A 16,088-nucleotide genomic window follows, 5' to 3' on the forward strand; every position below is an offset into this window, starting at 1 on the left:
GATGATGTTTTATTTCTGTGTCATTTGTAGGATGACGCTTTTGAGTATGGAAGTTTGAATGACTGTCTGTGGGGTTGAGCCTTTGACAGACGGTGTGGTGGGGTGTCTGCGTTTTCTGTTCTTGATGACGTGGGAGGAAGACGGTATCGGGCATGGAACTTGAGTATGGAGGCTGCGATGGGAGGGGCGGGTGGTCACTGACATGTGTAAATCTGGGGGCGAAGAGGAATGGTGAGGGTGAGGAGGGAGGTTTGGGTGGGAGGGAGAGGAGGGAGTTGGAGACGATGATGTGTGGGTCTGATGACGACTCTGGCTTGGACTTTGGGTCTGGTGATGATCCTGATGGAGGTGAATATGAGGATGAAGTGTTAAGGGTAGAGACGAGGAGGATGAAGTGTTAAGGGTAGAGACGAGGAGGAGAACGATAGACGAGTTTAGGAGAATCGCGCGGGGGACCAGATACGAACGGGCACCGAAAGGCAGTCGTATGAACAGCAAGCGAAAGTTGTCAAACGAGAAGAGTCGTTGCGGAAGCTGCGGTAGATAGACGCGAGGATGTGTATAGAGCATGGAACAGATTGCCGAGCTTGATCGGGCCTTCAACTCCAGAGAAATTTGACAAGATATGTGATGCTCATGTCCTATATTCTCTTCGCCGCACCTTCTTCCTCACCAGACTCTAGCATGCCCTGCAAAAGCTTCAAGTCGAGATACGCCTGCTCGGGAGACCCTCTCGGGTTCGGCTCCTTTGCAGAGATGCTTTCGGCGAATGCAGCCACCTCTTTGCGAACTCCACTACCGGGTGGGAATCTGAATGTTTTGTTTTGGGTTGTAGTCTTGTCGCCGGTCGATACTGTGACTTCACTTGGACTCACTACCACAGCGCCACAGGTAGTCACAATACAGACCCGACAGTCACGCCTGAATTTGGATCCATAGGAGAGGTTGAACGTGCCATTGCGCTTATCGGTAGTGGTCATATTGGCGTTGAGCGTATCCAATGGTCCGAGGTCCTCTTTGATGAGGGACGTGGAAGCTCTTACTACTGAGATTGACTGGCCTGCAGCTTCTAAGAGACACCGAAGGGCTGCGACGAAATGGATACCACCATCGAGAAGGAAGCCACCTTGATAGTCGGGCTTTTGGCGCCTAGCGAAGAACTAGGGGTCAGCGCGACCCAGAAACCTGGTGACCCCGAGGGAGTCATGGGGGGACATACCATGCCGTCTGAAAATACTCATCGTTTTCATCAATGTATGCATGTACGTCAACGCTGAAGGTGACCAACTCTCCGCCAAGCTTCTTGATCTGTTCGACGGCGAACACGATTGGCTCGAAGAACCTGAAGTTCTCGCCCACACTCCATGTCTCCTCGCGTCTTTGATGTTTATACCACCGTATCAGATGCGCAGCTGTCTCTATGTCCTTTGCGATTGGCTTCTCGCTCAGCACGTGCTTTCCGGCCTCAATTGCTGCTTTGATCACGCTTGGCTGAACGCAAATTGGCAAGGCTATTATCACGGCATCTATGTCTTGGTGGGCGAGGAGATCGTCGAGGGAGTGACCGGATGTGGCCGGCGAGTCATAGTATGTCTTGACGGGCTTAGCCGCGCTTTTGGCAAGTTTGTCGGCGGATGCTTTGGAGCGAGAGTAGATTGCTTTGAGGGAGAGGAGAGGGGTGGCTTGGACGGCTGGGAGATGTTCTGCGCAGAAGAGATTCAATTAGTCAAGGCAATAACAATGATGTCTAGAAAAGGGAGGGCACAGACCTTGTCGTGCAAAAATCCCGGCTCCGATGATTGCGATTCCGATTGACATTTTGCTTCCCTGTTACGAGACAATACTGAGGATGCTGAAAGTTGGAGATGCGGGGAGGCCCATTTTGATAAGTTCATTCTAGGTAGAGCAGGTAGACCTGCTGACCCCAGCATCTGTTCCCAGATCTTGGGGAAGTCAAGGAGGGCGCAATTATGCTGACGAAGGGGCTCAGGAATGAGGAGGAGTACATGTTGTTATCCTGCTACCGTGCAGTTGGGATTCCCTATCAGGTTGCGTGCCAGAAGATGCTAAGTGATGCTAATAGATGCTAAGATCCCGAGGATGTGGTTCACCCGTGTAAATGCTTCATTGTCAAAGCGAGGATGGTAAGTACCAGTTGGTACGCTGTGGTCAGATGGGGATTGGATAGGACAAGCGATCCATTCCAATCCTTTTCCTTACCAGAACAATCGACCGACAGTTCCGACATATTGGATTCAATTTGATGGTATGATATTATGTCCAGTGCCCGATACCCTGGGTCGCTGAAAAGAAGATGTGGCACGAGGACCGGTGGGGAGGAGGTGTGAGGTGTGCGTGCGTCTTATGTCCTGGGAAGATTTGGTGCAGGAAAAGGTGAGCTGGAAGAAGATGGAGGGTTGGCGGAGAGTTCGCCTAGATTTGCCGAGGCTGAGCATGCCGAGATGCAGTTAGATGGCGCTAAGATTGACTAAGATTAGCGGCTAGAATTTCCCTTGGCATTCCATCCACGAGTCTGTGCTCAATAATCACACTGATCTACCACCGCCATTTTCTCTCCGCATCATTAACCATCAACCAACGTCCCAATAAAAAGAACTCGAAACGGCAGAAAGCGTCTTCAACCCTGAATCCAGTGTCGAGGTCATCATCTTATCATTTAGATATTCGCCCAATCTACATGTAACCTGCTGCTAGCTAGTCAGCCACTTGAGATGCAGGGCACTGCTGGGTAACGTCTTTCTCCTAGGTACTCGTATTCCCTCGTGAGTGGCTTTGGTGATTGCCGCTTGATAGAGTTGAAAACCTCCGATCACCCCCAACCATACCAATTAATGACTTGCCTATCCTGTCTACATGATGTGACATATTGCCGGGAAAAGCATGAATCGGATTCACTTTGCTGTCAAGCGTCCGAGTCCTTTCTCCTACTTTAATAATAATCGAATGTAGTATTGTTCTTCAATCGTCGCGTCACCATGCAGACATCTTGTCTCTTGATCCAGCTTTTAAGAGTTCCAGAAGTGGGACATCTGAAGCTAAATCTTCTTTCTGCTTCGTGGTCCTATACATCCGCGAAACATAGTGTACATTAGCGTTTGCCTCGTTTGCTTTATTTTGCCTTGTACATCCCTTGCCTGCTCTTCTCAACATAGTAGACGAAGGTATAAGAGTGCCGAATTGTCGAGGGCCATGCACAGTCATCTGATGGATCGAGTAGGGCATCAAATTCCAGCTCGCCAACATTTCTACGCACTTGATTGGTGATTCGAGTCGTCCTTTATACAGTATTGCTGCTACCAGGTACGATGATGCGAGTAACCTCTGTGTGCTATACTGTTAAGCTACTTTTAAGCTTCTGATTGTAGTGACAGCCCCGAATTTTCAGGTTCACGAGGTGACGAGCTTCCAGCAATCTCTGATCAATATAGGTATACTCCTTGGTTACCTCATCGTCTTGCATACACTCTACGTACCGCTCCTTTTCATTCGATGCCAGGAAGGAGGAAAATGCAAAGCTACAGTGGATAAACTTCTGAAATTGTTGCTCTGTGCCCTGAAGAATCGCCGCAAACTTAATGTTGATCTTTATCCCATCACCATAATATACTGCCAGTATCTCCTCCTCTTTTAAACCTTCTCTCTTGCACAGTATGAAACATCTACAGGTACTATCTTCACGACATACGCCTGTTTCTAATGTTACGAAAAGGCATCTCAAAACTGAGGCCGCCACTCTGAACCAGACCCCTAGTAATTTCCCTTGACCGACTATCGAAGATGGATCTACGCAATGCACAAATCCCCTGGAAGTTCTCGTCGCAACGTCCCAAACGATGGTCAGCGAGTCTACTCTTCGCCAATCTCATGCGAACTGGACGTCCGGACTCTCTGATATGTTGCATGTTATTGGTGGGTAGGATTTATCCATGGTATGAAATGTATCACCCATGGATAATATAACATTCCATGCGGAAGATACTTATTTACGGTGTCATGGCACCCATCTCATAGGCAAAATTCCATTATAACCATACACGTTAGGTAAAATCGGTTACCCATGAACAATAAGTATGTCTTCTTTATGTTGAACGCAGAATTCAACTACTACTACTATTATCTACTTCTTTCACCTCTTTCTACTACCTTTACTACCTCCCTTACTTTATCGTTAGTTAACTTATTACCCCTGCTTACTACCCACCACTATATAGAACCTACGTCGTTACCGCTTACCCCCACCATCTTCTTTAGTGTGTACTCTATATTTACGGAGGATAAGTGTGCAGGAGATATATATAACGATCAAATCACGAGGATAATAGCGAGGTTGATTTATTCGAAAGACCGCAGATGGAAGAGCTTACCTCGGTTACAAATTTAGTCCGAAAAGCCTCAGCTCGGTCACAAATACAGACCGAAGAAATAAAATTCGGTATATTTTCAAGTATTGCTGCATTGATGTGAACACAAATGTGGGCTTTTATAAACGACGACGTGGAATCTATGAATAATACATGGTATTTATGGGAAGGTACCTAGTAATGATACTTTCTCCACGGATGAGATATTTCCAGCGATAACATGCAACAGGGACCCATTCTTGACGTCAGTCTGCCTATTATCAACCACCGAATTATAGAGCCTTATTTCCCCCCAACAAGAACCTTCGTCTTCTTCCATCTTTACCCCCAACATACAGAATTTTCAAACATGGCGGAAGAGCAGATGCCATCAAATGGTACCATTCTTACATCGTGCGAGACTGTTGCCAAGTTGCTGATCCCCCACCCGCAGTCGCCAACTTTGTCAAAACGATTCACCAAGACTCCTATCGCGCTATCGACTCCGCGACGAAGTCCAACCTGACAGGCAGAAATGTCTTCATCACCGGAGCTTCCAAAGGCATCGGCCGCGCCATAGCCATCGCATACGCAAAAGCAGGCGCTGCAGCAATAGGTCTAGGAGCGCGCTCCGAGGTTTTGGACCTAGAGGAAGAGTTACGAGAAGCAGCAAAGAAAGCTGGGAAAAGTGAACCCAAGGTCTTGACCGTGAAGTTGGATGTGGAGGATCGGGCCATGGTCGAATCGGCCGCGAAAAAGGTGGAAGCAGACTTCACCAGACTAGATATATTGGTCAATAACGCGGGATCCCTCGAACCAGCTGTGCGAATTGCAGACAGCGACCCAGATGAGTGGTGGAAGACATGGACGGTGGTGGGTCTGATCGTCGATCAAATAAATCAGCCCAAAGTAGCGGCTGACTCGATGCCAGAACATACGTGGATCCTACCTCGTGACGCGCTCCTTCCTCCCCTTGATGCTGAAAGGTGGCGACAAGCAAATCGTCAACGTTTCATCCGTCGGCGCGACTTTACTCCTCCCCGGCTTCAGCGCTTACACGACGGGCAAACTGGCCATCCTCCGGTTCTCCGAGTGCATCAACGCCGAATATGGCGACCAAGGCGTCATGGCCTTCTCGGTGCACCCGGGCGCGGTGAAGACGGGTACGGCGATGAGCATGCCGGAAGAGATGCACGGTATGCTCACGGACACGCCTGAGATGGCGGGTGACACGATTGTCTGCTTGACGCAGAAGAGGCAGGAGTGGCTCCAGGGAAGGTATGTGAGCTGCACGTGGGATATGCCGGAGTTGTTCGCGATGAAGGACGAGATTGTCGCGAAGGATTTGCTCAAGATCAGAATGGCTGTCGGCTAAGTGGTGGGATTTGCCATCTTGGCTGGAGTCTAGACACCTGCACCCTAAATCTTTATCTCAGCCTCGGCGATGAGGGAAGATGGGGCTTGGATTTCATCGAGCTCACAGCTCGTCCGGAAGCAACTGACTGTTCCCGATGCTACAAAAGCAACCCAAGTCGTTTACAGATACTCAGCTCATGATCAGTGCAACTGTCACATGTCCGCAATCTCTCTCTCCTCACCGAGCGTCAACCGGACATCACCGTACTAGTACGATGGGTATGAGCGAAGCGCGAATCGTGCGACTCCTCCACAGCAGAAGAACCCCCATCTCGCTCGTACATACCCTTTCCCACCTCAACCCAAGAACGCCGGACGCGCTCTCTCTCTCTCCCTTTCTCCTTTTTGCGCGTTCCTGCATGTACCCGTCACTGCGCGTCTCCGTTCCTCCCTCTCAAAAACAACATCTTCCGGGTCCGTCACTGTATCCCAGTATTCGGGATCCACGCAAAGAGAATCCATTCCCCTCCGGGCGCGATAGCCGTATGTCCATTATCATCATCATCATCATCATCATCATCATAATCTCATCCCCCCCCAGTCCATAAACCCCGAGAACCCGCCCACGATCGATACCAGCGCGCCGTGAACCATAGCCGAGAAAGTCTTCACGTGCGAGCCTAAGGTAAGCACAGTCTTTGCATCTCGCCCTTGACCGTCCATTAGACGGTAGTAGGGTTCCGGTATCCGGCATGATTTCCGTACGTCTGCAGTCCCGAGATCAGTCTTTCTTTCTTTCGATCTGTCGCCCTTTAGCGGTGGGTGAAGAATGGGGTTGAGATTGAGTTCGAGATTGTATCGTGCTGGCAACGAGGGTGACGGCTCTTTTCTCGGTTTGAGACGTGCGACTGGGAGCGAGTGAATTTGTGAGATCGTTGTCGTTGCGTCGCGGTCGCGGTTGAGATTGAGGTAGGTGGGTCGATGAGGCGGGGGGGGGGTTGTGTACAGCTAATGGGAGGGGAAAGGAAGTCTAGATCGATCCGGTCCGAGGATGTGAGAATCAGGGTTCGCGCACTGTAGTGGAGAGTTTGTCGCTGGCGGTGGTGGCTGACGTTTGTGTGTCTGGAGTTGATGTCAGCGTTCTTGTGGCTTGGCTCATGAACGCTGGTGAACGGGGTCGGGCTCGATGGTAGGTAAGGCTGTAGCTGGGTCGTTTGGAGGCGGTCTCATCGGATTTGATAGAAATGCGGAGTTTTGGAGAGTGAGGGAGTGGGGGTGGATGGATGGAAGCGAGGTGGGAGGGCATGTGGAGGGATCTGGTTTGGAAAAAGGGGGTCATGAGGACGTGAAGTGCCATCTATCTATCTATCTATCTATCTATCTGGAAAGCAAGAACTTGGAGATGAACAACTACATCTCTACGACAATTGTGCCATCCGAAATTTCCGTCCCATTTCTCGTGGCCGGCCCCTGCCTCGGATTGACTCAACACTGCCTGCCAAGTCCCAAAAGAGCATAGCTACAACATACGAAATCTCCCAGACCCCTCAAAATCCCTGCACCCGGCCTCATGCATCACGGATCGAAGGCGCCCAGTGGCAGTATCCTTCGCTTCAGTATGGCAAGCTTGGTCTGTGCTCGGGAAATACTGCTCCGGAAGCTTTTTTTCGTGGCATATCGATCGCCGTATCCTATTCGGATGCTGCTCATGTGTCTGAGTGAATGAGAGTAGGAGGTATACGCCCCAAGGGCGGCGGACGGTAGAGGCTTACCGATGTGCGATGGGCGGCCTTTTGCTCATTCTTCAACAACCGACTCACCTTGTGGTCGATGACGACCTCATGATTCCCTCGAGGGCGTTTTAGTCGATAGACGGGTTGAAGGAGGATAGTATGGGTTGGTAAACCTAGGTCCTCCACATTCAAAGGGAGGGTGTGATGCGGCGACGACATGAACCGCATCGAAGTCTCGTCCTCTTTGCATGTACAGGGACGCGGATCTGATGGGTTTCGACACCCCCGGACTTGATCTTCCGGTCGTTGTAAGTGCTCTAGTTTTCCCGTTCATGGAGGCTGTGGGGTCGATAATGCTCTTTTGCACCTGCTCCACCACATCACAGTAGTGGTCTCGGCCAAGCGCAATCAAACCAAGCACTTAGCTAAGCTCGGTGGCGCGGGTGGGTGGAGAGAGTCGTTTTGAACTGGGAGGAGGGATTGTCGAGGAACATAGAAATAGCGGACATGCGAGTTGACGGTGAGGGGAAAATGGTGATGGATAGTTGCATGTGATTTACTGGAACGCAACTCCAGCAGATGCTTGTAGTAGCCGGACTGATCCGCTTGTGATGGACATTGAGGCTCGGAGACGTGTGCTGGGTTGCGGCAACTCGCCACTTTGGTCGCGGTCTGAACGACCTTCCTTTCTTTAGTGTTTGTGATACCATTCTTGCAGGCTTCCATGATCTTTGGGCTACTGCCAATGCCATTTGCCTGCAAGTGAGCACGTCGAATACTAATTTTTGTATCCTGCTCCTCCGGAGATGCGCCTTCCCTTAATCTTTCCGGGCTATCGATACCGTTTTGCAGACCATCACTATCAGAAGAGCAGCTCGATCGTTGTGTAAAAACCTTTGGTTTTCAGAGAGTGTCAAGCAGTTCGCCCAGCTTCGTCATGAAAGACGTTGTCGGTCCGTCGACCACGGCGTAGTCGGTCTCTATCTAGAGCATTGAGCGTTCTTTTTTCACAAGCTCATTCTTCGTGCCCAAGATCTTGAGGCTGCACTTGCGCAGCTCGTGCTTGAATTCGGCAGCTTTTAGTTATCGATGGGAGATATTTCCGGTGACCTCGTCCATTGTTTGGCCGGTGGGGTTAGATGGCGGCGGTGTTGGTGCCAGGGGAATACATGCTCAGTTTCTGGACTAGGCTGCAGATCTGAGACAGTATGGCTTTGACTCTGACGCTATTTAGACATGGGGGCGCCATAAAACTGGTGCTTTTTTGGTTTTCGAATCAGTACTCGCAGAACTGGAGAGATAAGGTTCTCGGAACTGGACTTGACAGATCTGAGACAGAAATGTGGTCGTATGGATGTATGGGCTTGACGTACCGACCCTGTTTGATTGAAGTGAATATTTGCAGAACTGTGAAGCAAAGCTCAGAGCAAAGCATTTGCCATTTGTTTCTGGTCATATAGCTATGCAAAAGCTTCCATCATCTTTCTTCTCGAAGGGGCAGTGCTGAAATCAGGGTCTGCGTGGCAAGAGAAAACGTTGAAAGTAAGGATGAATTAGGCGCGGATGAGATGGAGTGACAAGTCTTTTTGAGGTAAAGTGGAAAATATGAAGGTGAAGCTGGAGCTTTACCTGTGCAACCAAGCTCTCTCATGTCCCTTTCGGGTAGGCGTGGAAAACGTGACTGCTTTTTCGCCTGCCTGAATGACAAAGTTCGAACATCAGTTAACCGAGGCTTCACACTGCGCTTGCCTGTAAGTTTGTAAAAGCAGAGTCATGGTGATCAACTATCTCAGAGCTAAGACAGATCAACTAATAGTAATCACCAATGCTTCCTTGCCTCGGGTGTCACAGGAAATCCTTCACCGCGTTCGCCACCCCGTCTAGGTCCTCGAAACAGTGCCAATGCCCGACCTCCTTCAGCACCTTCACCTTCGCGTTCGGCATCCTATTTTCCATCTTCCGCGCCCACTCCAGACTCGATATCTTATCCTCATCCCCCGCAACTATCAACGTCGGCACCGCTATCTTCTCAATGTCAAGCGCCGTCCCTACCGTGCCGGCGAGGGCCATACATCCTTTCGCGTATCCTTCTGGATCTTGCGATAGCAAGGATGCTCGCACCGCGCCTAGCGCCAACGGCTTTGAGTTCTTGGTTTTGGCAGATGTGGCTGCGTTCGCTACAGTCTCGGCAACGCCAGATGCTTTCATGCCTTTGTCTCGCACCGCGGCAGCACGCTTGTAGGTTGCTTCGCTCGCTGCGGCGGGGAGGGGAGACGGTCCGGGACCGATGAGGATAAGCTTTTTCACGAGAGAAGGGTGCTTGAGGGCGAAGTTCATGGCTATCAAGCCGCCCATTGAGTGCGAGATTAGGGTTGCGGATTTGATGTTGAGTTCTGGGCTTGCAAATATGCCGGCTAGATCGTCGACTAAGCTGTCCATGGTTACCGGTGAAGATGCTTTGGTGGGCGTAAGGCCGTGGCCTTCGAGGTCGTAAAGGATGTTTTTGTGGGATTCTTTGAGGTGCGCTGCATCGATGAGAGGTCGGTAGAATTCCATAGTGCCGCCGAGGCCGTGTATGTAGATAACCGGGTCCGTGCCAGTGCCGATTTCGACAACATTTATCAATTTATCATTGATCTTTGTGAGTCCCCCCCCGCCACAGCTGATGTCGAGATTGTACATTGGAATGCTGGAGACTTGAGCGACGCTGTCGATTGTCTTGTTGGAGACGCTGGCGTCAGCGATGCGATTGGTGAGTTTACCGAGACCGGTGACTGTTACATCAACTGTATCGCCGGCCTTGAGGAATGTTGGAGGATCTTGGCCGAAGCCTACACCAGCTGGCGTTCCTGTTGCTAGTACATCCCCAGGTTGAAGAGTGATACCTTCGGAGAGGGTCTTCACCAATTGCGCGACGGAGAAGATGAGATCCTCCGTCGTGCCATCTTGACGTTTCTCCCCGTTCACGTAAGTCTGGACCCTTAGGATCTTTGGTAATTGGGCAGCAGGTACTGCAATAGGGCCCATCGGACAAAATGTATCAGCAGATTTGCCAAGATAGAATTGCTTGTGATCTCGTTGCTTCTCGCGAGCCGTCACGTCGTTGATAATCGTGTATCCCCAGACGTGATCCATGGCGTTCTTCTCGTCGATTGCAAATCCAGGCTTGCCAATGATGACTCCTATTTCACCCTCGTAGTCCAGAGTCTGGGTGAAATCTGGATGTGGGTAGATGTCGTGTTCCGAAGGCACTATACTGGTAGATCGCTTGGTGAAGATGACGGGATGGGACGGCTTGTCGACTTTGTCGCTGGCATCGTAACCGCTCTTGTTGAACTCTAAGGCATGCGCAGCATAGTTTTTGCCAACACAAAGGATGTCTCGACCGCTGATGGGTGGTAACAATTTCACTGAATCCAGAGTAACAGCTTCGCCTGCAGGGACCACATCGTTCCCCAGCTCAATGACCTGGTACAGACTGCTGACTGGCGCACCTGATGCCATGGCCATTGGATTTATCCTACACTCGTCCAGACTGAGATGACCAATCCTGGCTCGGCCCTGGCTATCCTCGTAGGCCACAAAATTAGTCATTGGCGCAATCGTTGGAGGCATTATCTCGGGTCCTAGGCCTGTCTTCACAAATTCTGTATGTGATGCTTTGTGAATTCTACCATTGATCATAATCACGTTCAGCTTGTCGTGCTCTTGAAGAACGGCAATATCTTTCAATGGATCGCCGTCAACCAAAATGACGTCAGCAAAGTAGCCAGGTTTGACCTTGCCCAACTCGTCTTCACGCATGAACAGCTTTGCCACACCAGCTGTGGCCGCGATGATGGACTCCATGGCTGTGAAATCCAGGAGCTTGACAAAGTGCTCCAAGTCGCGAGCGTAAGTGCCGTGAGGAGTCCAGGCGAAGCCATAATCACCACCACTGCTGACATTCAGCCAATCATCCACAGCCTGATTGTGAGAGGAAGACTTACGGCAACACGGTAATGCCCCTCTCATGCATCTCTTTGAGGCCCCTAATTGCCGTCTGCAATTCTTTCATGTATCCCACCTGCTCCGCCTTCTCGAAAGAGTAGCCGAAAGGAGCAGCCTCATATACCGTCGCCCATAGCCAGTTGATTCCCGGTGCCACCACGTGCTTGTGTTTGTTGTTTTCCAGCATCTCCATGCCCTCGTCATCTATATAGCTGGCGTGATATATCACGTCCACTCCGTGCTTCACGCATTGCTTGATCGAGTCTCGAGCACGGGCGTGGGAACACAGTCTGAGGCCTAGACGATGGGCCTCATCGACACAGGCGGCAGTTTCTGCGTCGCTGTAGTAAGAGTCTTGGGCTGAGCGTGATTCTGTGATCTTAGATCCATGTAAGTGCCGAACGGCATACGCGGCTATAGCAAGCCCTGAGATACACTTACCTCTTCACCAGACATGCTAAGCTTGACCTGATCTACTCCAATATCTTTGTGGTGTCTAATCACTTCCCTCATCTCAAGTGGCCCATCAGCGAAAGTCGTGATTCCAGCCGCGAGTTCCCCGTTCCGAACAGCCATCTCTTTTCCATTGGCAAGATACCTGGGCCCTGGAATATCCCCTGCGTTGATATAGTCTCTTATGACGCAGTCCAATCGGTCCTTGGCTGACGCCGCGCCAAAGCACATGGTGTAGCCAGAATCGAGGTAGCATTGCGCAGACCGCGCTGTCATGAGCGTATGCTCTTCCACACCGACATCGCCAAGCTTGTCTAGAGCACCGTTGTTCCACGTGAAGTGCGTATGCGCGTCTCCCAAGCCAGACATAAGTGTCCGCCCACGGCCATTGATGACCCGCACCTTTGAGTCATTCCGGAGCTCTTCGACCCTGGGAACAGTGCCAACAAAGACGATTCGTTCTCCCTCAATGTAGACGTCTCCATGGTAGGGATCTGCTCCTGTCGAGTCGAGGATGTTTACGTCGAGGAATAGCACTTTGGAGTCGGGCTGAGTGCCTTCCATGAGATACGTCTTTGGCTTGAGCTTTGGGTCAAATCGCAGGTCGTCTTGAGGGTTGAGTTTCCTCCCAGAGGAGCGGTGGCTGCTGAGACCATTGCTGGTATCCGTACTACCGTTGACGAGTATGCCCGGCGCCATCTTGCTGATTTGGAGATTGTATTCAAGCTTGAGAAACAAACTAGCTAGATGAAGAGTTGAATATCGAAAAAAACCGACAGTGATTAAGCAGGATTCCAGAACAAGAGGCGCCTTCGACGGCAAGATGACCCTCTTCCACCTCGCACTTAATCGTTCCGATGCCCATTGCGCTCATTGCTATAACCCCGCACACCACGAATACCTTCCGAGATCAGAGCACTCGGCAGCACGGCCTTGAGAGGGGTTGCCGATCAGCCGGTCTCCGTATCACGCTAAGCGTCGGTTTTTCTCCGCTGCGGGGTTTGTGGGGAGATTCCGACGAAAAGTCCGGGGTACCTAGGAATAACTATCAGATGCTGTGAAAATGCTATGCTTCGCGTATGACTGAGTACCTCATACTCGATATCTTCAAATCGTTCCGCTGCTCAATCAGCCACGCCGCTAAATTCGAACCCTTCGCTTTCAGGCTATGGGATGGATGACGCTTGGCTCCCAGCAGCCACCTCGGACAGACTACGAACAGTTTTTGAGGAGAGACGACGCTGTCAAGGCCGGTGGAGTCGCTCAAGTTGAAGACGTAGAGTATCCAATTTGCTCCAAAGACATTCAAAATGTAGACTTGCCCATCATACCGGCAGAGACGGTGAAGTTGAGAGACGGAAAGAAAGGCTCAAAACTATGTGTGTACTCTGCTAGTCATGTTGATATCTGAATGTATGTTGACTAATCAAGGGATCGTGATAGACGAGATTGTCTATGACTGCTCGGATTTCACGAGGGTGCATCCTGGCGGTGACAATGTCATCCAAAGCTTCGGTGGCCAAAATTGTTCTTGGCAGTTCTGGCGCATACACAGCCGCAAGCACCTGGTTGAATCTGGCACAGCGTTAAGAGTGGGCAAGACCAAAGGCATCGGAAACCGCTTCAAGGAGCCAAAGAAGTATATCGGACTGCGTACTTTGGACAATGACGGGTGGTAAGAGAAGGCTTCGCAGTTAGAGTAGTGGCATCTTTGTGCATGTGTTTCTGAAAACGTTGGATCATCTGTGTGTCGTCACGATATCTAGACACATCAAACGCCCAAATGCTCGACCTTACCAAGAGCGCTGCGTACACTTGTATGTTTCGACTTCAAGCTCATCATCAAGCGTGCTCAGAATGACCGTGCTCATCGACCTTATCGGTCTCGAGATGGATCGCTACATGCTGCGTGAAATACTTCGACGGATCGGCGACAAAATAGGCGACAATTGTCGCGATCACTCCAAAGGGAATCGTAGCCAAGAAAGCAATGCGAAATGCATACGCCCAAGCCTCTCGCGAAGCTGCCAAGCCAGCTGCAGCCATCGCTGGAGTCACGCCTTTGACAGCTAATGGCTTGCCTGCTGCCAAAGCTGCGGAAAACGCCTGTAACTTGGCTTGCGGGAGACCGAGAGGTAGCACTGCTTTAGCGATATAACCAGAAAGCTTCTCTGCTGATTTCTCATTGATGATGATGTTCAAGGCGGTACTTCCGATGGCGCCGCCGAGGAAACGAAAAGTCCCAATGGAGCCTTGTGCGATACCCAGACCTTTCTGAGGGATATGGAGACTAGCCGTGACGTAGCACGCGACTGTGACCCAGGCAAAAGGTACAGTCGCAAAGAAATGGAAGGCCAGCGTCATGGCGATCGTCTTAGGCGTGTCGAGCGCTGAGAGGCCGAGAAAGAGCATCTGCATGGCGACGGCGATCATCAGCTGAATGTGGACGTGCTTGAATTTGTGCACGAGAGCTCCCATCACGACACCGCCACTATGCCATGGTCAGCAGTGACATCTGCTGCAACGGTAGATAGGTCCTTACAAAACGTTGCCAGCACCTGCTGCCATCTGTAGCTCGCCCAGCTTGATCTTGTTTGTGGAGTACACGTGCAAAAGTTGTTGGGGGATTAGACTTGTCATGGCATAGTAACAAAAGCCAGTGACGAAGATACACCTGCAATCAAGTGAGCAATGAGTCCCGATTTTGGCAATTGGTCGACCAACACAATTAGAGAGGTAAACTCTCGACCCTTCTTGAACATGTAAAATGGGAACAAAGGGCGCTTGGCCACTCCACTGAATTCCCAAATGAAGCAGCCAACGAAAGCGATTCCGCCAAACACGATAGGTGCTACAACGCCGGCTGAGTGTCATATGCGCGTATTCCCCCCTTGGTAAAGCCCGACCAGGAGTATCGTGAGGCCAACAGTGTAAAGGAAGAAGCCAGTCGAGCTCTTTTAGCAATTGTCCCCGCGAGATATGCGCAACAGCATGAGGGCGAGGCGGTGGGAAGTAGAACACAGCAGTCCCAACTAGAGAAATGACAGCCGTGATGCCACCAATGATGAATATCCAGCGCCAGGTAGCATTCTGTGCCAGTGCGTGGCCAGCTAGCGATCCGAAGATTGACATGGGGACGAGGTTAAATTCGGTCCAGGCAAGGCCGACGGACCGATATCGGTTTGGTAGGATCTCAGACAACCCTGGGTATAGCACAAGGGCAGTGCCGGTGCCAAAGCCGCCAACTGCCATTGCGGCGATGAGTTGATTTAAGCTGTTTGCAGTCGCACCAATGATCTAGCAAGATCAGTTGCTTGAACCACTCGATCCAAGGAGGAGGTGAATGGGAACGTACATAGGAAACAATGAGAATCAACTGCCCAATGAGGAGAACATATCTTCGGCCAAAAATGTCCGAGATTCTTCCAGCAATCGCGAAGGCAATCGTCCCCCCTAACGTCCAGCCCGAGGACATCCACGCGGAATTGGTCGTCGTCCCTTGCACGTCCATGGCGATCACCGAGATGATTGGAAAGACACCGAGGATAGGAAAAGCCAACGCAGGCTGGAATGTGAAGCCGGGGAAGAACACTGCTGCCCAGGTCTTCCCAGGCAGTTTCTGCTTACAGTCGTCTTCGAGAGCAGCACGGTGAGGGTCATCTTCGAGTGTGATGATCTCGACTTTGCTTAGGTCTGCTGGCGGAACAGAGGGCTCGCCAGAAAACTCCTCGACGTGATTTGAGATAACTTCCTTTGACATGATGTATCCCAAATTGTATAGCAGTATTGAGCGCAGGAAATTTCTTGATTTTCGCAGAGAGACTTTCACTCTCCTTTCATAGCAAGCTCCCCAATATTTTCTATAGATACTGGAGGCGCTGATCCCCCAGATTTTAGTTCTCGCTTCCACACAATCAATCTGTTTACCCCAGGTTCCGGCCAAATTTGGGCAATAACGGAGAGATACCGCGAACGGCACATCGTGACAGTCCGCTGTTAGCGCCATAGCGTCGCTTACGTAGGACCAGCGACTTCTGTTTTGGTCTTGCAATGCTTCTATCCAATCTGTGTCCTCACCTCTACAGCTTTGATTCGGCGAGCGAGCCACTCCACCAAGCAGTCCTTAATTCCGTAACGTCGCCGTCATGCCCAGAGTCCATGCTGGGGGTGACTTTTTGGCCCCAGCTTATATGGT

At 50.8% G+C, this 16,088-nt stretch overlaps 5 protein-coding genes across 5 annotated transcripts; 2 read left to right on the forward strand and 3 right to left on the reverse strand.

The window, feature by feature from the left end:
* Positions 1 to 641: 641 nt before the first annotated feature.
* Positions 642 to 1,818, reverse strand: HO173_012424 (uncharacterized protein; the record flags this gene model as incomplete). The annotated part of the gene is made up of 3 exons (XM_037314293.1): positions 642 to 1,149; positions 1,220 to 1,703; positions 1,770 to 1,818. 3 exons carry the CDS (start codon positions 1,816 to 1,818, stop codon positions 642 to 644), a joined length of 1,041 nt encoding a protein of 346 aa, XP_037158829.1.
* Positions 1,819 to 4,731: 2,913 nt separating this feature from the next.
* HO173_012425 (uncharacterized protein) lies at positions 4,732 to 5,736 on the forward strand (the record flags this gene model as incomplete). The annotated part of the gene is made up of 3 exons (XM_037314294.1): positions 4,732 to 4,759; positions 4,816 to 5,234; positions 5,293 to 5,736. 3 exons carry the CDS (start codon positions 4,732 to 4,734, stop codon positions 5,734 to 5,736), a joined length of 891 nt encoding a protein of 296 aa, XP_037158830.1.
* A 3,559-nt stretch (positions 5,737 to 9,295) lies between these two features.
* Positions 9,296 to 12,592, reverse strand: HO173_012426 (uncharacterized protein; the record flags this gene model as incomplete). The annotated part of the gene is made up of 3 exons (XM_037314295.1): positions 9,296 to 11,387; positions 11,440 to 11,819; positions 11,882 to 12,592. 3 exons carry the CDS (start codon positions 12,590 to 12,592, stop codon positions 9,296 to 9,298), a joined length of 3,183 nt encoding a protein of 1,060 aa, XP_037158831.1.
* Positions 12,593 to 13,061: 469 nt separating this feature from the next.
* Positions 13,062 to 13,572, forward strand: HO173_012427 (uncharacterized protein; the record flags this gene model as incomplete). Its single annotated transcript, XM_037314296.1, has 2 exons — positions 13,062 to 13,272; positions 13,325 to 13,572. The coding sequence occupies 2 exons, from the start codon at positions 13,062 to 13,064 to the stop codon at positions 13,570 to 13,572; spliced, it is 459 nt and encodes a 152-aa protein (XP_037158832.1).
* A 163-nt stretch (positions 13,573 to 13,735) lies between these two features.
* HO173_012428 (uncharacterized protein) lies at positions 13,736 to 15,653 on the reverse strand (the record flags this gene model as incomplete). The annotated part of the gene is made up of 3 exons (XM_037314297.1): positions 13,736 to 14,384; positions 14,436 to 15,190; positions 15,249 to 15,653. The coding sequence occupies 3 exons, from the start codon at positions 15,651 to 15,653 to the stop codon at positions 13,736 to 13,738; spliced, it is 1,809 nt and encodes a 602-aa protein (XP_037158833.1).
* Positions 15,654 to 16,088: the final 435 nt, after the last annotated feature.

Source organism: Letharia columbiana, assembly GCF_014066305.1.
Source record: "Letharia columbiana isolate WasteWater2 chromosome Unknown Sc0000080_s0, whole genome shotgun sequence".
Taxonomy (NCBI): Eukaryota; Fungi; Ascomycota; class Lecanoromycetes; order Lecanorales; family Parmeliaceae; genus Letharia; species Letharia columbiana.